This window comes from Camelus dromedarius, chromosome 30 (genome assembly GCF_036321535.1).
Source record: "Camelus dromedarius isolate mCamDro1 chromosome 30, mCamDro1.pat, whole genome shotgun sequence".
Taxonomy (NCBI): Eukaryota; Metazoa; Chordata; class Mammalia; order Artiodactyla; family Camelidae; genus Camelus; species Camelus dromedarius.
In genome coordinates this window covers 2,912,400-2,939,387 of record NC_087465.1, presented here as the reverse complement: position 1 = coordinate 2,939,387, position 26,988 = coordinate 2,912,400, and the positions used below count along the sequence as shown (strand labels likewise).

At 46.8% G+C, this 26,988-nt stretch overlaps 1 protein-coding gene across 1 annotated transcript in view; it reads right to left on the bottom strand.

Moving 5' to 3' along the window:
- Nucleotides 1–11,255: 11,255 nt before the first annotated feature.
- RP1 (RP1 axonemal microtubule associated) overlaps nt 11,256–26,988 on the bottom strand; it is a 140,067-nt gene continuing 124,334 nt past the window's right edge. The window contains exons 26-29 of the mRNA XM_064480818.1: nt 20,659–20,813; nt 19,397–19,475; nt 15,659–15,740; nt 11,256–11,505 (exon numbers count right to left, since the gene is read on the bottom strand). Coding sequence (XP_064336888.1) covers nt 11,406–11,505; nt 15,659–15,740; nt 19,397–19,475; nt 20,659–20,813 — 416 coding nt within the window. The 3' untranslated portion in view covers nt 11,256–11,405. The remainder of the gene's footprint in view (nt 11,506–15,658; nt 15,741–19,396; nt 19,476–20,658; nt 20,814–26,988) is intronic.

Below are 26,988 nucleotides of genomic sequence, written 5' to 3'. Positions count from 1 at the left end.
CATGTTTCCTGTGTGTGAGAGGTCAGGAGGCTCCAACACACTGTCCTAAAGTGCACGCTCTCCCCTTGTCAGGTGACCCCCCAGGGCTGTGATGAAATACCTTCCCTTTCCCTACATCTTCTCAACAGAGGAATTTGGAAATCGGGGCAGAGGTGAGTAGCCAGCCATAGTGTGGCCCAGAGGCACTGGCTCTCCCATCAGCATGTTCTGCTCCGACGGACACAAGGGGGTGGCCTCTCATCTCATCCTGTAATGTCTTCAACGGGGTTTCCCAAAGGTAAACCTCGCAGGGTTCCTGCAATGGAGCCAACTTGTTTGCAACATATTATTGGCACCATTACTAAACTCAGGTGTTAAATATTTAATTTAGGACTTTATGCTCAGGTTTACATGAATTTACATGTGTTTTACACATACGTACATGCATATACATAGAGATAAATAGATATAATGCATATACATTAGAGCTTTTATATACATATGTTTTATATGAATTAATATAATTTCTTCCATTTACTTTCTTGCCAGAGGCCTGGCTATTTTATTAATTCCTCCACAGAACTAGCTTTTGGTTTTATTGACACTATTTATTATTTCTGAGACTTAAACACTTACTTTCTGCCTTTTTCTCTGTTATTTCCTTCCTTCCCCTTTCTTCAAGGTTACAATGTTTGTTTTTCCCCTACTTTCTTGAATTGAATGATGAGGTCATTCATTTTTAATCTTTCTCCTTTTTGAGTATATACACTTAGGACAATTTATTTCAAAGGAAATTTTGCTGCACCTAAAAATGTTTGATATATGTAGTGTTTTTTGTTGTTTAGTTCTTAATACTTCATAATTTACATTATGTTGTGGATCCATAGCTTATGTGTGCATGCTGTGAAATATCCATACATTAGGTTTAGAACTAGTCTCCCTTTTTGTTTTTATCTTGCTTTTGGTTGTTAATTTTACTGCATTTTGATGAGAGAGTGTGTTCATTCTGCTGCATTCTCATAAATTCCTCAGTTCTGTCCTCCAGAAACATTGTCTAAAATTTAGCAAGTATATTTTTATGTCTTGGAATTCAGTCTTGTTTCAAATCTGCCTATTTTCAGGAAAGCGCCCGTTTCGTTAAGCAGGGGGTTTATTCTTTCTTTTACAGCCACTGCAGGCGCAGCTCTCCACTGTCGGAGCGTTCACTTCCAGGAGGGGTGGTCTGGTGTTTACGACAGATGCCCCCCCCGCCGTGGCCCACTTCCTTCCTGCGGTGTGTGAGGGTGTTCACCTTCCCTGGGCTGTGTTCCCCGTGGTACCCAGCGCACTAGACTCTGGGCAGTCCTGTGTACCCCAAGTTGTGAACGCCCGTCCACCGAGGAACTGAGCACTGCGTTCTGTCCTGACACCTGGCAGGACTCTGTTTTCAGACGCCCCCTCAGCTCAGCGTGCTCCTACCAGACGGGGTGGGCGCAGAGCCCCCAGGCGCTTGTGCTGCGTGCTTCTTCTTTTATCCCCCACCAAGAGGTCCAAGCAAAGACAAGATTTTTTTTTCCCTTTTCTGGTGCCACTTCCTGGGCCAACGGGCAGGATGACGCGAAGAGGACGGTCCTTCCTGCTCCAAGCCACCCCACGGGCTTGCCCTCCTCCTGTGGCCCCAGGCCAGTCCCTGGTCGCGGTCCACATCTCAGCGCTGTGCCCAGCACCCCTGCAAAGGGGCCAAGTGTGCGAGCATGGATGGGAGTTTTCCATTTGGACAGGGAGAGGACAGCATGCGCAGAAGCAAAGAGGCAGGAAGTGACACTGCGTTTCCCAGAAACTAGCGTGTTGTGCGCTGAGCGTTACACCCGCCCGACGGCACGCCACTTCTTGGTGTTTGCTCCCCGGTCTCCTCTACCAACAGGCAGCCTCATAATAGCTGCTAAGCTGCTTCTTCCCTGGTGAAGCCGTGATCCAGCCAGGGGACCGGCACTGCGGCCACGGAGCGTCCTGCACCCTCAGAAGGAGAGGACGTGCTCCCAGGCGCCCCCCGCCCGCCCCCCAGCGCGGAGGAGATGACTGGGCGCTGCAGATGTTAACGTGGCGGCTCCGCAGCGCCGCCACAGTCCCCACAACTGGAGAGGCAGCAGGCGAGGGCACCAGCGGGGGTGGGGGTGGGGGGTTCCCTGCCTTGAGTGACGCTCGTCCGCTGGAACAGTACGTTCAGTCATCTTCCCGTCTGGGTGCAATTTTGAAGGGAGAGAAAACGCAGTGCAATTCACTGTTGAGAAACCCAGCGGCAGGCCTGCTTTCTGCAGCAGGTCCCTTTCTGGACGTCGCCCGGCACTTCAGAGAAGCTCTTTGAATCCCGTGGCCCTGTGCCTAATTCACCGCACTGCGTCCTCTCCTTCTCAGATGAGTCACGACCACAAAGTGGTTTTTAATCCGCACCAGTCGAAACAAAGGTCCAAAACCACGCGAGTGTTAAACGGGGTGTGAGCGCTGCCTGTGAGGGCGCGGCGGCTGGTCGGGGCGGTCGCCTGGGCCGGAGGGGAGGCGCGCAGGACGCCAGGTGAGGGGAGAAACGCCTCCGAGGTATTTACTTTTAAACGTATTCTTGCTTTTCATATTGAACGAGGTAACGGAAGGGCTCAATTCCAAATATTATGACATTTTATGCAGTTATTACTTAAAATACTTCTCAAATGAACTAAAGGAGCATAATGCTAATGAGAAAAAGGCAATTTTGCAGAGTCTTGACAAGGTTAGAGTAACGAAGATAGTCCCGAACAGGAAGGGAGGGGAATCTGGGGCCAAACCACCTGATGAAGAGGCGTGGTGCCTGGAAGCACGCGCACCTACACGAGAAAAATCGTGTTTTGATTGTCTATGAGTTGTAAAGTAAACCAAACCCAAAAAAGACAAGTGTTCAGTGTTAATAGCAGACTTCATTTTTCCAGCTTTTGTACAAGAGTAGGTACAAACATTATTTATATGCTATTAAATATGCTGTTATTTGAAACTATTAACACATTAAAAAGCGCCCGCCCAGACATTTTTAGAGCCATACGACTATAGTCAGCACTTAAAGTTCCTTAGAGATTTTCTGAGTAGAGGACAAAAGCCATACTATATGTGGCTTTATTTTATTTTGTTTTTATTTTATTTTTATTTTGAAGTGCAGCTGATTTACAATGTTACTTTCAGGTGTACAGCAGAGTGATTCAGTTATGCATACACACACGCCTTTTTCAGATTCTTTTCCATTATAGGTTATTACAAGAAATTGAATATAGTTCCCTGTGCTCTACAGCAGGTCCTTGCTGCTTATCTATTTTATATAGCGATGTGTATCTGTTAATCCCAAACTCCTAATTATTCCTCCGCCTCCCTTCCCCCTTTGGTAATCATGTTTGTTTTCTATTGCAATGAGTCTGTTTCTGGTTTGTAAATAAGATTTGTGTCAGTTTTTTTAGATTCCACAGATAGGTGATATCACATATTTGTCTTTCTCTGTCTGACTCACTTCACTTAAGATGATCATCTCTAGGTCCATCCATGTTGCTGCAAATGGCATTATTTCATTCTTTTTTATGGCTGATATATATGGCCTTAGAGTTGCGTGAAATGCCTCTTCCTTAAATTGGTTAGTTTCTTCCATTATCTGTTAGTTTCAATACCTTGTGACTTGTGATCTGACATGCAGGCGGGGGCACCTCGTCAGGTTGGGTTCAGGACACCAGGTCCTTTTATACCAAGTTTTCCAGACTTGTAGACCTTGCTGAAGGGAACTGTGAGTCCAGGAACCCCTCATGAGTGTCAAAAGGGGAGGCCTGGATGCCCCAGGTTCCTTAGGAGGGAGCCTGTTCAACATACGAGATACCCCTTTTGGGGGCAAATATAATCTCAAAATTTATATTTGCTTGAAAAACACTTTTTTCCAGAACAACTCACGAGTGAGGCACAGTACTAGGAGTTAATAGAAGAGAAGTAATTTGGAATTGGAAGGAGGAAAATGGCCAATTAGAAATGGTCATTTTTCAACGCATCCTTGGTGACATTGTTGCTGACAGAGGGGCCAGCTGTGTCCAGGCATGAGGTTATCATGGGCAGAGCTAGAACTGAATAGCCTTGGTGATCATGAAATGTTCTTCTCCACTGAGCCTGTCTTATGCATATCAGCAGAAGTGACAAAATATGTTTATTTGTTTGTTTGTTTGTTTAAACTTTCAAATGATTCTGCAGACCAAAGCTGAGGCTGCAAGTAAAAGGAGGATCCCTGCGCTCAGAGTGCGGAACTTAGAGCACAAACAGAATGCACGTTGCCGGGCAGGGTCTGATAGTTCAAAATAGAGGCGGTGTCAGATATGCTGGGGAAATCCGGCAAAGCTTCCAAAGGCCCTGGACTCTGCCCGCTGATCCAAGTATGCACCGACTGTCCACAGCCAGGACTCGGCTTGGAGCCGGGAGTGGGATGGAGGGGACAGACACTTAACAGCAGTAACCATGCCTTGTGGTGGGGAAACCATACAGATCCTTGCAGGTAGGGCCTGGGAGCCTCCTGAGGCTCTCCGTACCCACTCCCAGGTGGAAGAGCAGCCAGAGATGGCAGGCCACGTGCAGCATGGTGATTCTAGGTAATACACTGTACCATACACGTGACATTTGCTGAGGGGGTAGCTCTCACCACGCACACACCAAACAAGGTCACTATGTGAGGTGACAAATGTGTTAACTTGATTTGATAATGATTTCACAATCCATGTATATCAAATCATTATTTTGTACACTTTAAACATATAACATTTTATTTTTCAATTATACCTCAGTAAAGCTGGGGGGTGGGGGGGAAAGCCGTGCAAGCGCCCAGCTCCTGACTTGCATAAATGGGGGCGGGGCAAGGAGTGGGGACCACCCAGATTTGCTACCACCTGGAGCATCCGGAGTCCCCCGCGCGGGAGAAAGAAGGAAACAAACTGCTCTGAATATTTTTTTCAGTTGCTATAAATTTTTTTCATAAAACTCCAGTGAATAGTCCTTTAATTCCAATTAATAAAACTTAAATTCAAGAATATGACCCTTGCAACCTCTCCTCCATATCATGCAAACCGCAAACTGTTAAGCAATTTTTAAGTTTCTTATTAAATAAGAGCTAATGAGACTTCCAAGAGGAGAACTTTCTTCATCTTGGTTATTAAGCCTGTGTTCCACGGTCACTCACAGTGTTCTCTGAGCACCAGGAGGAAACTCTTTTACTACTTGACAGGTCTTCGCAAAGTGCTAGACAGACGGCTGGTTTCGGCCCAGTGAGGAGAGTCATGTGCAGCTTCCTGCTTCACACGCAGGCTAAGGGCCTTGACCAGACAACCCCGGAAAAACGAGCAACAGAAAAATCTGTCATGCCGTATTAAAGGAAATATTTGATAATAGCTGGAGGCATCTTATGTTTGTCTTAATCACATAAGACGTATCAATCTCCCAGATTCCAGATTAACTCACTACCTTGTCGATTTATAAAGAGCCATTGATCAATGAAACCAGAACTTAGACGGCTGCCTGTGATCAGTTCTGATGCCTGGAGCTCACTTCTCTGCGCTCCAGAAACCCGAGATTTAATGATTGCTCTAATGTTTCTAAGTTCAACAACCTAAGAGAAATAATAGGGTGATTTCTTAATGGTTTCATTAATTCTTAATTGGCAGAAATATATATCAACTAAGCAGTAGAATTTAGCGTTAAATTAACAACACTAAATGCTTACTTAATGAAGATTTCAAAGGTAGTTGACATATTACACTTTTTCCTATATTCTCAAAAAACATACTTGCAAAAACAAATGAACCCCTTAGTTTGAAACATTGGAGAACTTCTGATTTTTGTTGCTTCAGAATTGCCAGTTACGACAGGAACAGACAGTCAGAACAAACACTGTTGATTTAGAGTTGACCTCAAGAGACAAGCCCAGCAATTCCGAGAATGTACACATAGGAACTGCATTCATTTTTTTTTAATGCAGATTCCAGGATGTAGGGCCCAGTAATCTATATTTTGGTAAGTCCCTCAGGTGATTCTTATAAAGTCTGACCGATGGAAATCTTTTAGTCTAAAACTCTTCAGACTACCGTAAGTATTACCAATAACTATTTATCTGTCTACCCACAGAAGTGGCAAAGAGGACATTGGTGCATTCAGTTGCTTAACTTCTAAACCCAAGCACTACCCCATAAACAGCATTTAATAGACTTCACAACGCAGATAATTCTGGACACTATTACTTGGTAATGTAAAATAAATTCTGGTCCACAATGTCCAAAACTCACAGAAATGTGTTTACCTGAAAAAAAAAGTCAATGATCTGTGAAGAATCCTAATTGCTGATCAATACAAGGAGGACAGGACAAGACTATAAATCCAGTAATTAGTTCATTTTTCCCATAGCATCTCATTCCCACTGTGGGCAAGAACTCTGCTGCTGAAGAAATGAGGGTGAAAAGTACCTCACTTTCTCTCCAGCAGCTGTGTGCAAACGGAACCAAAACGAAACTTCTCATCGTTGAAATCTAAGGGGTTGCGGGATCAGACCTCCAAGCACTGGGGGCGTGTGCTTCTGCAGATGCTCTGTCCAGGCGCAGTTTCTTACAAAACGAATACACTCCGGCACTCACTCTCTTTGGTATTTACCCAAACAAATTTAAAACTAAGTCCACGCAAAAACCTGCAATTGATGTTTATAGCCGTTTTGTTCGTAACTGCCAAAACTTGAAAGCAACCAAGATGTCCTTCAGCAGGGTAAATAATTCACTGTGGTGTATCTAGACAACGAAACAGTATCCAGGGCTAAAAAGAAACGAGCCATCCAGCCATGAAAAGACATGGAGGAAACTTAACTGTGCATTACAAAGTGAAAGGAGCTGGTCTGAAACAGCTGCCCACTGTGTGGTTCCAGCTGTCTGACGTTCTGGTAAGGCGCCTGCTGTGTGATTCCAACTGTCTGACATTATGGTAAGGCGCCTACTGTGTGATTCCAGCTGTCTGACATTCTGGTAAGGCAAGACCGCAATGACGGTGAAAGAGATCACTGGTTGCCAGGCCGTAGGGAGGCAGGAGGAATGAACAGACAGACAACAGAGGATCTTTAGGGCAGGGAAACTAGTCTGCATGACACTACATTGATGGGTACATGTCATATACATTTGTCCAAACCCATGGAATGTACAACGCCAAGAGTGGATCCTATGTAAACTATGGACCTTGGATGGCAATGATGTTCCGTCTTTGGGTCACTGCTCGTAACAAATGTATCTCTGTGGTATGGAATGTGGATACTGGGGGAGACTGTGCGGGTCGGGGACAGGACATAATGAGAATTCTCTGTACTTTCACTCAGCTTTGCTGTGAACCTAAAACTGCTCTAAAAAATAAAGTCTATAAATTTTTAAAAAGCATGAGCCCTTGCATTCATGGACCTATTTGGACCCATTAATGAAAACGATTGGGTAAGCAGTTGTATGTATAGCCATTGAAGGCAAGTTTTAGAAAGAATTTTCTGTGCTTTCTAAATTTTCTTAAATTAAGTTGTATTATTTTACCAATGGAAAAAAATCACAGAAGCAACCCCCTCCTAGTTTTAAGATAAGCCTCACATGGTCTATGTACTATAGTCATGACCTTAGTCATTCTCTATTCCATCATATTGTTTAAATCTTCTAGCACATATTATTAACAGAAATTATTTTGTTTGTTCATTTGTCAAACTACTTGTTAATTACCCCAACTGACAGAATAAAGACCTTACTTACCTCTCATGTTCAATGCGTTTCCCGACACCAGACCACAGACTAAAGCCCAGTGGGCTTGATAATAAAGTAACTCATCACCGGATTATAATAAATACTTGCCACATCTTCCAACCAGGGCACAAAGCATTAAATACAAAACTTGAACAACAATGGTTTATGCTTTTGAATAACAAGGATTCTTAACAGTAAGATTACGTATGGGGTTTTATACTCTGGGAATTATGTGAAAATCGAACTTTGACCCACTATTACCGTTGGAAAGTGCCACGTGTGCAGTGACTATGGAAACACATAAGCAGTTATCAAGAGGAGGGACGGGCCACAAAGTGTGACGCTCCGCTGACTTGTTCTCAAAGCCTAGTTGACACTGTTCTGTCTTCACTGTTATTTTTACCTGGTAAGGTGTTTTGGTCTTTCCCCTCTGCAGACAATTCTTCGAGCAGTTCTCCTCAGAGAGGACCAACAGCTACAGCCAGAGTTCCCCTCTTGTTTTACATGCTCCTTTTCCGTCTGAAAAGACTTGGAGGGGCAGTGAGACCTCGCAGCTGGCCCAGACGTGTGCCTGTGGAGCACGTGCAGGACGTGGTCAGCAACAGGGCGCGGGAGGCGGCGGACGCACTGACGGGGCTGCAGGGACTCAACCGTGTTACCAGCTGCCACTTCCGGAATGCCAGGGAATGCCACATCATGCACGTTGAGCTAAACAGGTACAAGTGGTCCTCCCTGGACCTGCACAATCGCCCTGCAAATGAGGGGTTGGTAAGCTTACCTTCCAAACAAGGAAGTCAGGGCTCAGTTGTAAGTAGGAGAATTAACATGTACACCTGGTCCCGCTGACTGCCCGAGCCTACTAGCGCGTCAGCCTGTCTACTGCTGCCTTTATAAACTTGTAGTTGGTTAGAATTATTCCAACGTAATTACTCTCTTGACTGAGTTAGTGACCGGCTAGCCTTTAAAACCACGTTGCTAGACTAGCAAGACAAGAGAGCAACGAAGGTCTACAGGGGAACAGGTGTTTTATGCGAAGAACGCCCTGAAGGCGAGCACCTTGCCGCTGCGTGTGCTGCGGGGCGTTTGCGGGGAAGACAGATTCGCCAACGCAGCGCTGTCAACTGCTGTCAGAAAGCTGCCTGCTGCTGGCTGCCAGATGACAGGGCTTAGGCTAGTTAATATTTGCGAGAAGAGTATAACCAAATAATATTTTCTGAGCTGTTCCAGTTAAATTGAATTAAACACTTTTCATAAAATTTGGGGCCTTATAAAAGGTGACTCGCCCAAAAATGTCCACTTGCCCCCAGACACCAGCAATGAAAAAATAAAAAAGATCGAGTAAGCGAGTAAGTCAAGTCCAGGAGGAGATCCCGTGGCCGGTCTCCATAGTGTCGATGGCTAGGTGTTCGAGTCCGACCCCCGCCGGGCCACGCGGCACTGACAGCGCAGCCGGCCGGTCTCTGTGCCGCCGTCACTGGTGGACGTGCGCTGGGAAGAAGTCGGGCCGAGGGTGGTGGTCTTCCTGTATTGTTGCTGTTCACAGGATTGTACACACTTGTTGAAGAGACATATTGAACTGTTTCCTCCAATGAAGGACTTTTTCTTAATTAAAACTCTGACGAAGCCAATTTGTTAGACGTTAAATGGTTGACGGGACTTAAGTTTCTCACCCTCTGGGCTTGGAAGCCTACATCGCAGCCCAGACACCAAGGCGGGGCTGAACCAGTCGTAATGACAGTCCCCGGCTTCAGACACAAGCTGGACACATGCACGGAGCCCGAGGCCACCAGAGGCCACCATGGCTTCCCCTTTACAGGGCTGGGCTGTGGACGCGATCGTGGGTTTCAAGGAGTTGCAGAGCTGGTTACCAGAGACGGTGTCACAACTTCTAGGAAGAGTCTCAGATTTTTGTAAGTGGTTCAGTTGCTTTTGCTGCCTCTGCAGCACAGACGCCAAATGTCGCTGAACCACCGTCATTCACCCTGCCTGGGGCTCAGAGTCAGCATGTCCACCGAGAAGACAAAGGGTCTCCAGGATAGTAGTAACAGGTCCATTAATTCCAGGTGTCCCCTAGCGATCTGGCCCCGTGGCTGAGACCGGACAGCTTAGTAACAGCCAGCTCCAGTAAACCATCCTCTCCTGCATCAGTCTTCGGGGAGCTAGGTTTGGAGTCACACATGAAATACACTCTAAAACCCTCCCTCAGCCATGCAATTTCTAGACCAGAAATTCCAGCTGCGTCGCAGGCGCTTCTGTGACTGCTCTCAGAGTTACACTGCTACCTTTTGTGGAAAAGTTATCAAACACTTTAGTGTCTGCTTTTATAATTTTGCCAATAATCCACATATTGAATAATTAACAGGCCACTGTTAATCATACCATTACACATTTATAGGTGTCATGTACAGTTAGATCTCTCCTTTTTAGCTCATTAATTTAAAATAAAAGTTGCATCCTAGGATACAGAGAGCTTCCTCTAACTCCATCTTGCCCGTGGTGACCCCGTCCTGGTTGTAATGGAACACAACAGTGGTCATAAGTCTTTAGAGAACTTCTCCTCAGAATTCTCATCCCCATAAACCAATTTAATTTAGGCTACCCAGGATGTAGCCCTACTCTTTGATGTTACGAAAGTGTTTGCAATCAAGGGTAAAGCTGAAAGAAAAACAAATGTTAACAGTTCGCATTCAAAAGGGAATCAGTTACTGAAGCCTCCAACCGTCCATTAGCTATGCCCAGAAGAGATACACCGGTTCTCATGATAAGATCAAGAATTTTAAAATGAACCACGTTGTGGTTACTATCATGATGATGATGACGATTTTCATCATTTAAGAGCAGTTTGACGTACATTATCTCATTTCAGCCTTTCCATAAGCCCAGAGAGGTGGGCAGTATTATTCACATTTTATCGAGGAGAGCAGCAGTCTTGAAAAGATGAAATGTTTACCCAAGGCTACTTGGTCAACACGTTAAGAACTAAAATTAGAATGTAGTTGTTTTTATCAGCATCTTGGCAAGTTTTAGGAAGAGGAATGGCTCCCTACGAAAGAATGAGGTAGGTTTGGTCATTGCTCCCCTCCACCTAGCCAACCTGCTCTGGGTACAGAGAAGGCTGGACCAGTGCAAACCGAGAGACGGTTTTCATAGGGCACACGGAGTAAGGAGAATTCTAACTAGACATCGGATCACTCCTCTCTGATGGGAGATTGTACGCTTTGTTAACAGGGATTCCGTCACTCAAAAACCTTAAAAGTGTTTTAGAAATTTAAGGAGAAAACATAAAAATAATGAAGCAGCTTTTCTAATATTCCACTCAAATTAACCGGCGCTGTGTGACAGCATCTTACAGCAATCCGACGTCATGGGCCCCTCCAGTTACTCCCCACTATGGCCACCTGAACACGCCAGTAAACCTAGCAAGTGTCAGGCTTTCTGGAAGAGGAAGTGAGAAGAGGAGACAGCTGTGCACCAGCTGCAGTGGGCTGATCTCCATCAGGTGTTGGCTGGTGCTTCTCCCCAAAGCAGTGAATGTGTCCGGCTCAAACTGCCCCTGCCGCGTGCACGTCCCAGTACAAGGGAAGGGCGGACACACTGTGACCATCAGACGAGGAGCCTGTTGAGGCCACAGGGTAGCGGCAGACCCAGGGGGTCCTCTCAGGAGGCGGCAGACGCAGTCCCTCCCGCTGCCCCGCATCTGCTGTCTGCGAGCAGCTCTCGCTCCGTCCTGCCGTCGTCTTGGTACTCATCTAGCCACCTGCCGGGGAAAGGGGGAAGATGCGTAAGGTGAGGGGTGTAAAGAAGGCACACTGCTTACGGCGGAAAGTGAAGTCTTTAGGAGGGCACCCGCAGCGCACGTGTCCTGCACCCAAGCTGCAGGTCACACCGATTCATCCTTCCCTGGTGGTTTTCAGAAGCATCCCATGGCAACATTACAAATATTCTATTATATCTTGAAATCCGCAAAACTTTCTCATGTGGAGTTCCCAGCGTGGAGGCCTTCATTCCTCCCCTTTCAAATGACTGGTGGGTGCGCACAGCGGCTAAGCCTCAGGCTCTAGAGAAGGACCCTCTAAGAGAAACATAACAGGAGCCATGTGTGTAAAAGAAAGAAAAGGCTGAAATTCATTTTCATATTTTCATTTTAATAAATTCAAAAGATGATCATTTCAACATGTAATCAGTATAAAAAAATACTCAGCTGTATTACTGCGATGGTCTGAATATTTGTCTCCCCCAAACGTTTATGTTGCAATCCTTTGGGACGTGCTTAAAGCCCTGAGGGTGGAGCCTTTCTGGATGGGCTTAGTGCCTACGACAGGGGGTCCCGAGAGAGGACAGGGCGAGAAGTGGCAGTCTGCAACTTGGAAGAGGGTTTTCATCAGAACCCGACCAAGCTGGCACCCTGATCTTGGACTTCCAGCCTCTAGGACTGGGAAAGACAGATCTCTGTAAGCCATCAGACCATAGTGTTTTGTTACAGCAGCTTGAGCGGACTTACACGATTACATTCTTCTTTATTCTGCATCTTTGACAGCTGGTATGCACTGTGCACCTACATCACATCTCCATTTGGAATAGACACCATTCAAGGGTTCAGTGGACACATAGCTTTTGCTCCCTGTCTGGGACAGGGCCGTTCTAGAGTTAGACCCACCTAGACCTGAAGCCTGGCTCAGCCACTCGCTCTTAGGTAAGAAACTTGACCTCCGTGTGTCTCCGCGTCCTCATGTGTGAAACAGAGGCACCACGGAGCGCGTCTGGAGGGGGTCTGTGGGGATCGGATGAGTTTGTGCGCGGAGCTCTCGCTTCACTGTGGGGCCTGGTCCCGAGTCAGAGGGCGGTAAGGGCCGCCTGTGGACGCGCCCTGATTTTCCCCCTAGTCGCACAAGAGGCTGGAGGGTGGGTAAACTTTACAGGGTCCAACAGCAGAGTAGATTCTCCCTATTTTTGGATTTTTTAATTCTCAATGAAGTCCTAAATCATTTCTTTTTCAGACACTTTTTCATTTTGTATTAGTAGAAGGGGACTTCAGTTTAAATGGCTGACAAGTTATGCTGGGGAAACCAGTAAAACCTGTCTTCTGAACTCTCCAAAATCTCAGCGGAATTTTCCGACAAATCAATTTTATAGTGAACTCCGTAATTTTTGCAGAGATCTTCCTTAGAGGATAATTCACAAAATCATGGTCATAAAATGGAAACAGTAGGTTGACAGACACTAAATTAAAATTCCACAGAGTGTCCCAGAGACCAGGAGGCCCTGCGCTGACTGGCTCGTCTCTGATTTGTGCACAGCATTTAATCTCCTCAGGTGGCAGTTTTCTCACCTGTCAAACGAGGCTCTTGCACTTCTACTGAGTAGCAAGAAAATTTCCCTCTTTTCTAAGTCGTGTAGCCTGGGCCCCCAGGCCGAATGAGCAAGGCCAAGCCCCAGCCCTGCCGGAGCTCAGCTCACGACGGCAGCGCAGCGATAGGCCGTCTGTAGCACTGAATTTGTAGTGTAACACAGTACAACGTGTAAATACTTTCATTTGTGTTATTTTGCTCCTTCTAAACTTAACTGCCAAGGTTTGTGATTGTTCCAAAACGCTGGCAGACCCCGGAGAGGTAAGTCACTCCCACCCTGCCTCTTACTTTTTGGCATTGCTGGTCAGTGTGGTTTTAGCTCTGAAGAGAGTATGACTGTATCGCCTGCTCTGAGTGGTGGTTGATTTTTTTTTTAATTTGACACATGTTACAAGAGTACTAATCTTTTATTGACCCTGTGTGTCATCCCATAGTTACCATCGTATTCAGAGGCATAAAACTATGTTGTGTATTATTAAACACAGCCTAACATAACACCAAGTATTTAGATGTGACATAGACCAGATGCTGACTGTATGCCGGCCGGTACAGCGGCCACTAACTATCTGTGGCTACTGAGCGTTTAACCTGCAGCCTGTGCCACCCAGGAACTGAATTCTTAATTTTATTTGATCTTAATTAATTTATATTGATTAATCATCTGTATCTGGTGGCTGCTGTGCTCGGTGCCCCAGACACTGACACAACATTGAAACTGACTGTACATATACACACACACACATATATATATATACAGATCTAGATTTTTAAAAATAAAAGTTAATTATTTGGAGAGTCCTAAACACTTGACATGCACTCTAGAAATAAAAGTCTTCCCACTTCATTTGCATGTGTGGCTTGGCACCTAAAGTCTTCTTTAATCTAGAATTGCTTCTGTTGCAATAGCATCTATCATCATGGAGCTTCTAATCACTGCCAGACACTCCCATGGATCATTTAGGGAAATTGCGTGAGACCCCTAAACAACTTTGCAAAACAGGTGTCGTTACTGCTATTTTACCTGAGTATAAGCAGAGACTCCCCGGAGCAGCTAGCCAGTGAGAGTCGTAATTCAAAGCCAGCTCTGAGAATCTTCCATTTTGCCCCTTTCTCTCCCCGTTAAGAAATAAAAAGATCTCTTGCAAAAACTAAAAATGTAAGGTCTCCTTCCAGAGCTTGAATGTTATAAGCTGGCAATAGCTACCATGATGAACAAGCGTTTTAAGTGGACGTGTGGTAAGAAAACGAACAGAAGGCCGGGGAGTGTCATACATCTTGTTCCCACAAGGAAGAGTACAGTTCGTTCCAAAGTTTCAAAAGAATGGCTGTGTCCTAGAACCAGGACTACTGCAAGGTGAGATCCCCCAGCCAACCACAGTGCTTCCCCACGCGTCTGCAAGAGTGTTCAGCGCCTCAGGAGACAGTGATGCCCGGACACCTGCTTAACTCAGCGCGGCCGGGCTGCGTTTAGGACATGTCCTTCCTCCCCTACCTCGTCATCAAGTGGGTGCTCCCTGAAGGCAAGGGCGCTTCCTTTTTATGTCTGTACATCCAGGACATGGTGTAGTGCCTGATACTAGGAGGCACGGCAAGTTTCTGCTTGGACAAACGGATGAATAAATGGATAAACTCACTGCCGTGGAGGCATTCTCTAGACTCAGGGGACGTGCAATTGCACAGACATGCACCCCGGCACCCGGGCTGTCGCACAGGTCTCCCCCATGGCCCTCAGGACGTGCACACTTGTTCCCACGAGGGCGTCTGCTGCGTCCTTGCAGGCAGGACCGTTGCCTTATCCCTGAATCTCCTGGCCCGCTCTTCCGTGGTTCATGGTCAGTTACTGTTTGTACAATGGCTGAATGAATGAATCAGCGTGTTCTACAGATTAATTAATAACAAAGGGAAATTAGTTTTATAACTTCTATTTTACTGCACTGTGTTTCAAGATGTATTTGATATTCTGTCGTTACAAACTGATAGAGTAGGTAGGTCTTAGTTAATCATCCTTATCATAAAATCCTGAAACTGAGGATCAGAGAGTTTGTGAAGCACCTATGAATGGTCAATGAATTCCTGCAACTTAATTCTCTCAATTTATATTAGATCTACCCCCTTTGAGAATAATGCTTTAGAGGTCACAGTCAACACATATAACTTCTTTTGATTCTAAATGATTCAAATGAACTAGATAGAAGGAACAGATAACATTCCCATTTTACATGTGAGAGATTGAACCTCAGAGAAGCTGGGGGCAGTACTCACGTTTGAAGAACTAGCAGGGCACAGCAAATGCTTGAGAAGCAGAATCAAAAACCTGTTTTCTAAGTCCTAACTCAGCTTCCTTTCCATTTCAGCACACTTATTCCCAAAGAGGAAAATACTAAATGTTACAGATAACAAGAGAATGACTAGGGTGGGTGAGGACCAGCTTCCTGGGGAGACAAAGCCTTCAGCTCTGGTTTTAAAGCTGGGGATGACGCGGCCACATGGGTGGAGGGGCAGGCTGGGGGACCAGACGGAGGGCACAGGGTGGTGCACAACGAGGCAGCAGTGACCACACACCTGTTGCAAGGGAACAGCACCTCTTGTCCACCATCCTCCTCTTCAGACTTAACAACAACACTCTCGAGAAACCATCCATTACCTGTGTAAATTGACAAAGGAGATCACTTTGACTCTCAGCATAAAATACACTAATATTGTGTCTATTCACAGAACTCCAAATGTTCTCTTTTAAGTACACTTGTCAAGCAATTTGGGTACAAAAACATGCACATTCAAATTAAACCAGCAGAGAAATGCGAGCCTGATGGCGAGAACTGCTTACTCAGAGCAGCCGAGGCAGAGAAAAGAGAAGAGTCTCCCTCAAGGACGAAACTCTCAAAGTCTAAAAAAACCGTATTTAAAAGCCAAAAAGTAAATTCACATAAATGCATTTCAGTGCATTATTTATAGAGGACTGATACATTTAAACAATAACATGATGTCACAATCATCATTCTTAAAGGGGTGAATTTAGAAGCTATCAGTGATGACTGTGCTTGTCAACGCAATTCAATAAAGAAAAAAGAAGACAGGAGGGAAGGAAGGAAGTGGAATGAAAAGTAATTTGTTGGAAAAGAAGAAACAGGATGGTCATTATTCATGGATAATGTAACTTTCTAATTTAAAAACTCCAATAAGTTACAGAAAACAGTGGAATTAAGAGATATGAGGGGAAAAATGGTTACAAATATAACAAATATATTAAAAATTGGTGACTTTTCTATTGGCCAGAAAGGAACAGTTAAGAAGCATAATTCAATGACAATTACAATGTTGAGTTGCTATAAAAACAGAAGAACGTAGGGTAAATCTAAAACCAGATGTGATAGAATTTGTAGAAAAATTACCTAAATTTCAGGCATGACAGTAGAGAAGACGGAAACAAACAGAAATCGAGCCTACAGGCGTGAGTAGGAAGAAATTACAGCGATGTCGGTTTCTCCAGAACCTCGGCGCCATGAAGGCCAGCACACCCGGGGCTTTACGAGGAGGCCGGCGCGCGGGGCGGGGGCGGGGGCGGGGGCGTCCGGCCCAGGCTCGCGCCGGCACTGCGGCAGCGGCAGCGGAGCGGAGCGGGGGGGGGGGGGGGGGGGGCGGGGGGCGCCGCCCAGCGGGTGGCCGCGTGTCAGAGAGGCCCCGGGCAGGACAGCACGCAACCGGCGCTGGCGGACAAGCTGGCTGATGGACCAGCAACGGGCTCGGAACTGACCCGCACGGTCGCACGACCTGCTCTGAGCGGCCGCGCAGGGCCATCAACAGAGCGCAGGCCGAGGCCGCGCCAGGACAGCTTAACTAACGGCTCCACTGTTAGCTATAAACGTGTAAGGAAGTGAGAGAAAGTCCAACACCCGTGTTTAGTTCACTGTAATTTAAAACGTTAGGAACGTTGAGAATTAAAAGGGGTATTTCTTCGTTTAAAAAAGAAGAGGAATTTGAACGGTGCTTTCCTTTCTTGCCGTTTAATTCGCCGTAAAGAGCAAGCACCTCTTTACGCAAATGGCCAAACTCCTGCCTCAGGTTCGAGCGGCCTCCAGCATTTTATCCTCGGTGCTTGTGATGCCGTAAAGTCTCCCTGAGAGCTCCCTGGGCGGGAGTTCGCACCGGCATCACCTCCTCCGGGGCGCGTTCGGCCTTCCCGGCTCGGCCCCTCACTTGCAGTCACAGGTGCCCGCCTCTCCGGGTCCGCCTTCGCAGGCCGGGCGCTTCCCCCGAGGCTCCGCCTAGGTTTGATTTCAGCTTCACTGCCAGCAGCATCGCTCTGTGTCGCTCTGATGCGCTGTCATCTTCGAATTGCACGTTTTCGCAAACGTCCCCCGGGTTTATCGCCGGGAGACCAGGAGTCAGCACCGCGACCCGCTTTGCCGGGGGCCGCGGCGACTCTGCAGGCAGCGCCGCGACGGGTCGCCGGCCACACGCACGGCTGCTTCTCAGGAAGCCACCGGTGGACTGAAGGGCCGGCCGCGACGTCTGGGCTTCACGCAGTTACGATGAGCGCGCCGTGGTTACCGGAATCCGAACCATGTTGGGGTGGGGGGGTGGTTCTGCTGTTTAACTTCACAAAGCACAAAAACTATCAAAAGGAGTTTCAAGGATACCTACGTAATTAGTTAAGGCTTTCTTTTCTTTCTTTCTTTTTTAAGCAAGGATTAAAAGAATCAAGAAGCAATAGAAAATTCAGGGCAGCTATTTTGGGGGAGAGGATAGGAGAGGCGAGTGATGTTGTAGGTTCCCATACCTGCACAGGTTTTGTTAATCAATGTTTCACTGGAAAAAAATCAATATTTACAAGTTTGTTGCTTCCTCCATTTAAAGCTTTGTTCCTATGAGTTAATTTAGCTCCTTGAACATATTTAAGATCACAATGTTCCTTTAATTTTCCCTTGGTCATTTTTATTCTTTGCACCCGCCAACCTTGGCAATAACGCCTTACCCTTCAGAGCCTGCCCCTTCGCGGAAACCCCGTCTCCCTCTCACCCAGGGGAGGCCCCGCGGTTGCCCCCTGGCGCCTGCCGTTCCCGCGGCACCGCCACCGTGGCTCTTCAGTCTGCGGGGTTAGATTTTCTGACATAGTTTGCATTACTCATCAAAATAATTTTTAAAAACTAGAGCCTGGCAACCAGGGATTTCTACTAACTGCTGTGTCCTGTCCATCCCCAGCCGTGACCGTAATCAGCTGTTGGCCGGGGAGACTTGGGGTAAAAGCAGGAGATCTCGATGTCAGTCTCCATCCTTCGGGAAGAGAAGGCAGAGCCCGTGCCGCGCGGCAGGGACACCGTGGATCGAAGGCAGCGTGTCATGGCCTTCCTCCCTCTGTTCGGTTTCTTATTTTTGCTTCTTTCTAGTAATTCCCTTCCTCCGCGTGGTCTCCAGCTGCCTTTATCGTGTGTCTGTTTTCTTTCTATACTTTTTGACCTTCCCTTTTCTTCTTCCTTTCTCTTCCGTTTGGCCCAAAAGTCACACACTTCTTTTTTGAGAAGGCCATTCCAAGCCCTCCTCATTCTTTTCAAGGAGCTTCACTTAAAATCATTTCACTGTTTCAAATCCATTCATTCAATAAATTACCATTAGTGAAACTTCTATACTCTTAAGCTCTTAACTAGGCACTGGGAGAATTAAGATGAATAATAATAATAAAATATCAGAGTTCAAAACACTCAAAATCTAGCAGGAGAACAGGCATATAGAAATAAATGTAATACATGGTTTAGGCACTAGAATATAAGTTAAAATAACAAAATAGTCAAGAATGCAGATTCCAGAGTCAAATAGACTTAAGTTTGAATTCAGTTGCTCTAACAGAGATAAAGAAGATACTGATGAAGTTGACTTGACAAGGCCTGGTTAGCAGTTGTGGAAGGGGGAGAAGACAGAGGAAGGAAAGGGGGGTCAAGGATGGTTCCCAAGGTGCTAGTTTGCTGGAGGGGGAGGGGACCCAGAAGAGACACATTCGCAGGGAAATGTGATCGATGCAAGTCTGATTACTATCTAGTAGGTCTGGAGACTTCACACACGCGCATGCGCATGCCACGCAACACAGCTTCTGTATTCCTAGGAAATTTCCTTCACAGCACAGCAGTGAGCTCGTGAAGTCATTTAAGAAATCTAACCTGACAAAACTTCATCGAACTGTAATTTCTTAAAAGTATTTTCTCATCTCAATTTTACACGTGCTCTACATTCATGTTTTCTTTCACCCACCTTTGATGCTACTTTTAATTAATTTGCAAAACGAACTTCTTACCAAGCAAATCTTACCTGGACCTGTCGCATCATGACTAATCAGAACTTTCTTCAATTTTCCAAGAGACACTGCCTCAATGGAAAAAATATCAACCTGTACGATAAAAAATTAACTGAGTGATGGTTAGGACAGTTCCTTTCTCAAGAAAAAGTACTGTTGCTGTCAGCATTGCACTATTACATCACTGTAACGCTGTGTGTTACTGCTGTACAATTACTGCCATTTCTATAAAAATTACCACTTACTATTTTATATGCAAAGTCCTATCTTATGCCTTGTGAGACAGGCACAAACGTGCAACATAAAGTTCACGCTCTCCTCAATATACAGTCTAGTAAAAATGATTTTAAAATTTTAGCCATTACATTTATTCTGTCTACTAATACTAATGGTAACAGTAGTTCTTACGGACCTCACCATGAACAAACCTGCCTAAGAGTTTGTTAAATACATATTAACTCATTTAAATCTTAGCATAATCTATGAGGTAAGCACTTATTTTCTTATTTTACAGTTGAAAAAATGAAACACACAGTTAAATCACTCGCCCAGGGACAGCATTGAGTGAGTGACGGAGCTAGGACTCAGGCCCCAGCAGTCTGCCTGCAGAGCGTGTGATCGCAACCACTGCTGCTTGCTTGTCAGTAGCTTTCCTGCAGGACCTGCCCGGGCTCTGCTCTGGGAGGACTCGCACAAAACTCCCCTTTGTCGGGTGGGGGTTTAGGAGGGCTCTCCCCAAACCCAGGAGCCCCAAAACCTCTGTGCTTCCACTTCCCAATCTCAGCTGCCACCTACAAACGACAGGACAGAGCACTCTGCTGGGTACCAGGCTCTCCTCTGAGCATCCTCCCTCTCTAGGCACTTGGACCCTCGAGCCCTAACTGCCTTGGCAGCTCTCCACTGCCTATAAAACCAAGTTAAAAAGACGTCTACCAAACGTTTCTAGTTGTCAGCAGGATGGTAACTGTTACAAGCTAGACTGCCCTAGCTGGATGGAGGATCTTGGTCGGGGTTTTTCTTGGGTTTTTCATTTTTGGCTGTTTCTTGTTTTTAATAGAAGAAGAAACTGGGACTTATGGTTACATCGTTCCTGCTTAAGTCCCACCTCAAGTCAACTCCAGAGCAGTAAGATGCACACCAAGAAATGACCACACCGACTGTACTTCCTAACTGGTATCAAATGAGCATCTCAGGAATGTTCTGTTTGTGTGCTTTTTTAGTCAGAGAAATTAGAGGCAAACGTGCGGGCACAAATTTATAAGCATGTTTTTCTTACCTGTCCACGCCGAAACGTGACCTTGTTGTTCTTGGATCGATGAAGCCTTCGAGCCCCCGAATCTCCTCTGGTGCCAATGAGGTTGATAAACACGCAGGACTCTGTCTCTGCACCCGGCCTCCTGCCAGTGCACACGTGGACCACGTAAAGCACCACTGGAATGTCAGAAGTCCGGTGTTAGGTTCCTCGTGCTTGTCTCCTCTTTGAATGCAGCTAGATCCCCCAGAAGGGAATCAGAATGCTCCTTGTCTAGCTGACGGCAGCTTCTCCACGGCACCCGGCCCCATCCTCTCCCTGATGTGCACCCCAGCTCAGACACACTCTTGGCTATTTCTTGTTTACCTTGTTCATATAGGCGCTCAGTTACTCCCAGAACTACTGTTTCAAAACAATTATTGTTAGCGATTTTGCACTTTCATTAACCACTATACTTTCACAGTTATTATGAAACATTGTATTAAAAAAAAAAAAACTCTTCTCTCTCTTAATTAGATAAAAGCAGCAGTTTTTCCCCTAAAGTCTGGCTGCTCTAACCTCAGCCGGTCGCTCATGCTGCCACTTCATGGAGATTACTATTCCAATAACGGAGATTCTTAACAGCCCTCTTGACCAGAAAGAAAAAAAATGTCCTAGAGAGAAGCAACTTTAAATATGATTTTTTAAAAAGCGCTCAGTGAGGTACCAGCAAATTATAATCCACTATATTTGACCTTAGAATTAAAGCAGTTTCTGAGACACTGGTCGAAGCCACTAATTAGGAGAGAGGCTGCTCCTTGCTGATGCTACTAATATGAATAATATCTTGGATACAAAGAGTACTTTTTATTCCAAGATCCTAGAGCTCTTTCTAAATCACGCTCCTGGCAATTGAACAGTTGCATTTATAGAAATTCACATGAACACTTTCCAAAGAACTCAGACATGAAAATCCAACAAGTAAGAAAACAAGGTACGTGAGAAACACGGCCTGTTTCCATCAGGCCTGACCTTTAAAGAGACAAACGCGGGGTGCTGGGAAACGGTGGAGGCAGAGAAGATAAATCAGTTTCTTTGTGCAGTCTTACAGAGTCTAAAATGCCCCAGGGTGAGACCCAGCTGAGCTTGAGCAGGAAATTTAGAGCACTTGTTATTTGAGGACAACCAAAGAAATCTTATAAAGAACCTATCAGGAAGAGCTGGTCTTACAGCCTGTGTGACCGTATGAACTGAGCTAAGCCACTGCTCATGGAAGCAGGTGTGTAGACAAGCAGGACCAGAAGTCTTTGCAGAGAAACAGTGCTTCCGTTTACCGAGAATTTTTTCTTCGTTTCAGACGAAGAGTGAAGTAGTTTACAATTTAAAAAGGGGGGGGGGGGCATTTAAAACTATATAACATAAAAAATTACTTCATAGTTAAAGGTTTTAAGAAGTACATATCAAAAATTATTGAGAACAGAGACTACATCACAGACACAGAAAACAAACTTGTGTTCAACAAAGGAGAAAGGGAGTGGGGGAGGGGTACATTAGGAGCTTGGGAATAACGGTTACACACTATTACATATAAAACAGACAAACAACAAGGACCTACTGTACAGCACAGCGAACTGTATTCAGTATCTTGTAATAAACCAGAATGGAGAAGAATATGAAAAACAATTAATAAATATGTATATATAAGTGAATCACTTTGCTGTGCACCAGAAACTAACAGAACATTGTAAATCAACTATACTTCAATAAAAAAATTTTCTAAAGGAAAAAGATTATTTAGAACAGAGACTATATATTTATAGCATGAACAGCGCAGCCGTCCCTCAGTCATGCTACATGCCCGTGGGCACATCGTGTTCCTTGCCTGCCACCTGCACGTGCCTCAAATACTTCTCAGCACTCTTTTTCCAGAAGCTTCTATATATTAAGTTTAATAAACAGGCACAGAAAAACGAAAACAAAACAAAACAAAACTCAACTTGCCATCTACATCCAAAGAAAGAGAAATAAATGTACCAGAAATTTTAAACAAAGTGATTACCATAGATGAGCACTCAGTTTTATCCTCAAACAACATCAAGAAGCATCACGAAGTTTAAGCTGGAAGCTGAAAGAAAGCACGTGGTCCCGCTGGGGGAGACGGGCGCTTCGCTGGGATCTGCACCAGTGACTCTGCCGGTACTGGGCAGCACAGTTCGCTAAGCGTTGGCTATAGCTCTGCAATGGAAGTATGTAGATTCTTTCAAAAAATGCTAAATGCATCACAATAGATTCTAACTCCTGACTTTCTCGTGATTCTTAGGGCAATATAAAATTCTTCCTATCCGACAATGCAGCAGGGAAATTCAAAGATTGCTCAGTTACCACGTTGCTTCACACACCCTAAAACACCACGTGCTACAGCAGCACAAGAAGATGGCAGCGAACCCTTCTTCAGTGCCTGTCCTTGGGCATGAAAGTCTGTGCTCAGTGTCCTTTGTTTAAAGACAGGGCCATATGTTCTACCAACAGACGTGCATTCTGACAAAGTACCTTTAAGAGAGGGACACCCCACACCCAAGGGATGAACTCCTGAAGGATCCCGCGGATAAGTCCAAAATGTGAGTCAGAAGAGAACGTACAATTAGCCCGCATACTTGAAAAATACCAGGATGCGGTTCCAGATGTCTGTGCCACACAGAATGGAAAAGACCATTTTACTTGGACAAATTCAAAGACAGGTATTAACCCATCACCCTGACTATGAACAACCGTTCCTGGAGCACTGAATTTTAAGAAGATATGAATGTATCTGTCACCCTCATTGCCAAAAGTATATGAAAGAGTTAACTTGCTGATTTAGGCCACCCATATAGTTTGGACATTTCCCCCGAAAATGTTTAAATGTCCTTTTTACCATAGTTGATGTTGAATTTTTCTTTCTGACACTTCGGCTGCTTACGACAGCCCTCCTCACCCCACCCTCTGCCACAGCTGTCATCCAACTCATTTGACACCTGCGCCACCTGTTTTCCCCGTCTGGGGGGCACTTTTTTCACTTGTGTCTGTAACGCCACCACCTTCAACACTCTCATCCTGCGTTCACCTATAGTCACTGTCGTTTCCACTGCCTCCCCACCTCTCAAGGCGTGCTCAGCGCGGTGTCACTGTCAGAGCTCGGCGCTGCCAGGCTGCAGGAACTTGCAGACTGCACACTGAGACGTAACGCCGTCTCACTAAGGACAGGAAAACCTTTCACATTTCCCCTGTGGGGTTTTTCTTCCCCAGGCATCATTTTGGGGCAGAGTCTGTGCTAAGTGTCTGCCAGCATCACCTCCAAGCATTCACATCTCCAAAAATAGTGTCCTTAAGATTTGCCTTCAAGGAGCCCTGGGTTCTCCGGCTTCTGCTGACTGCACACACGGAGCTAAAAGCCCTCCACTTGTCTCCCTGTATATTTACGTGTACATTGTATATATTTGCTGTTCCTGGGGACACAGAAGTTCTTCATCACAGGGTTATATTAAAGATGTCGCATGGCTGGGGAGGAAACAGAAATACGATTTTTTTTTCACTGGAAGTTAACCGGAGGGGAGCCAAAGGCTTGATGGGCCGGGAGTCTCCTCGAGGACAGGTTAAGAGGGAGGAGGCAATCCTCAAAGAGGAGGTGGAGTGAGATCGCTCAGGGGCGGCCAAGGAGAACAGAGGGCGGTGCTCACGGCACGGGGGTCCTGCCCGCATCCCGGGTGGATCCAGGAACTAAGGCAAACGCACGGAATGAGAACAATCCTAAACGGATCAGCTTTCGACCAAGAGAACCCAAGCTTTACGCTGGAGTTTACTGAGCTTAGATTCTCCCCACCGGCCGCCCTGCATATCTAGCTCCCCACGCTTAGAGAAGGGGCACCCAAAGGGTCTCTGGCCAGTCAGCCTCCCAAGGGTCTCCAGTTGGCAGATGACCTGGGGCCACGACCTCTCAGGGCCCTTTCCCTCCATCCTGGGAGAGAAACTCTTGGCACATTTCAGGCCCTAACAGGCTTGGGTGACACAGACAAGAACTCATAGAGTCTAAGGAAAAGGCTAAAGGACCGTGAACCTCACACGTGTCCCCATCTCCCTGTCAAAGTGCACACGGTATGTTTAGTGAATGTAGGTGTGGGGGTTTTTTCCTGAACACTTTCTCAATCAGGGAAAAGATGTGATTGTTCATTTGGGGGACTTCCCCAGGGCTGGCTTTTCAGCCAGGATGATCCAACGGTCCCAGGTAATACTGCATGACTGCCCCGCCGAGAGCTCGTGCAGCCCCCGGGAGCCAGCCCCTCTCTGCGCGTGGGCGCCGGGCCCGGGAGCACTGAGGGGGCCCGCACCGCCTCAGGGAGTGAGCACCAGCACCGGGGGGCCTCCACCGGCAGCCCGACTTCACGTCCCTGCGACTAAGCTCTCGGCTGAGTCTCAAGTTTGGTCTAATTAATGGACTGTTTCGGTGTTTTCTTGCAGGTCACCAAGAATTGAGCCTTCTCAGCGCTCACTGTGAGTGACCACGTGCTGCGAGCTGCCCCGAGGACTCACGCTCAGACACAGACGGTGAGTGAGACTCGGCGGTAAGCACGGGCGGGCACCTCCGTCTGCACTGAAGGCTCGGTGGTTCGGGGCTGAATCTTCTTGTGCCTGTTGGTTGAAATTATTTGTCTTATCGCCGAAAATGAAGTACCTCTGAGGTATAGAAAGAAAAGAAGTGCAGGGGACGGAGGGAGAAGGGTTTCTAGCTGAGAAGGTCCCTGGACCAGAGGCCTGACCAAAAGGTGAAGGAACTGGCCATGCAGAGGCCGGAGGAGGCGGGGGACAGTGGGCAGGGCAGAAGGACCAAGGCCTGGGAGCCGAGGGGACAGCCTGCCTGGAGCTTCAGGGGCCACGGAGGCTGGAGCTGGGGCGGCCGAAGAAGGACTTGCAGGAGGCATCAATGAGCCAGGCTGTCACTCCGAGTGAGCTGGGAGCCCTTCGGGGCGTTGCAAGCCAAGGAGTGACATGATCTGACTGACATGTTAAGAGGGCCCCTCTGGCTTTGGGGCTGAGAATAGCCTGGCTTCTGCCCGCGGTGTTCTTTGTGGTTGTCCTCCCATCGCAACAGCAGCGACGCACCAGGAAGGGAGCAGGAGGGGGCCAAGTCTAAGGGAGAGGACGAAGGAGTGAATCCGGTGTGCCCGAGGGCCTCCCAGCTGCCAGCCCTGCAGCCACGTGGTCTCACGCCTGCTGGAAACCCCACCTGGTCACCTTACAGTTTGTCTGGAATGGTCCCAACACATCCCTTGCCCAGGCGTGAGGATTAACGGGGCCCCTCTCTCTCTCAAGGGCGCCTGCTCGGGACGGCCAGCGAGCACCCTAGCACGGGTATCACAGCCCGTTTCACAGGCAAAGAACCGAGACTCAGAAAAGCCTGCGTGATCTGCCCCCGTTCAGGAAGCCAGCGGGTGAGGCCAGGATTTGAGGCCAGACTCTGCTTCTCTGAGCTTCAGCCGTCGCGTGGATGAAAGGGTCTTCACTTAGCTGCTCCCATCCGGAACTCGCTACAGGTTGTCAGCAAGCCTTTCAGAAAGACACCTCTTTTCTCACTACTTAAAGTCTGATAAACACAAACATTCTGAAGCAGACACATGTCTGCTCTGACGGTCCTTTCTTACTTTTGCTCAGTTATTTCTTGATTTGAAGGAAACCGCTAAGCACATCTCCATTGTGCTTGTCAAAACCTAGCACCAAGCGCCTTTTCACCCCCAGGTGGGGCCCCAGCCTCACGTCCCATTACCACCCGTCTCTTGTGCAGAAAGCTTGGAGCCAGAACTTGTGAAGGGGCCACTGCGGGCTGGCTGGGCTTTGTTGTCAGCTCTGGGCACTCCTGCCCGGCCATTAACTACAGATTCTGCAGGACAACCAACCGAGGACGGTCAGCACCTCCCCGTGCCCTCCTCACCAACGGCAGACGGCCAGACAGGGGGCACCAGGAGGAAGATGTGTGTGAACACGTTCCGCCCGCCGGGGCTGGAGTCCAGGAAAAGGTCGCTCGGATCCCACCAGCCATCCAGTCCAGCCCCAGCGTGATGACTTAGACACTAATATCCCCAAAACTCTTCTTCTTTTGAAAGCACGCCAGGAATCTTTGGGAAAGAGGAGGCTAAGCTGCAAATTAACTGGCCCAGAGTGTAAGCGCCAGCTGCAGTGAGAGTGCTCTCTCTGTGCTGCTAAATTAAAAATACAGATAAACCTCCAGCGGGTCCCTAGGCTTCTATCCAGCCTGGCAACCTGAAGTACTAACAGCTGAATTAAAAAAGAAAAAATCCTTCACTCCCTCTTTGTGCTCCTCCCTGGGCTGGCTGCAGGGTGTTC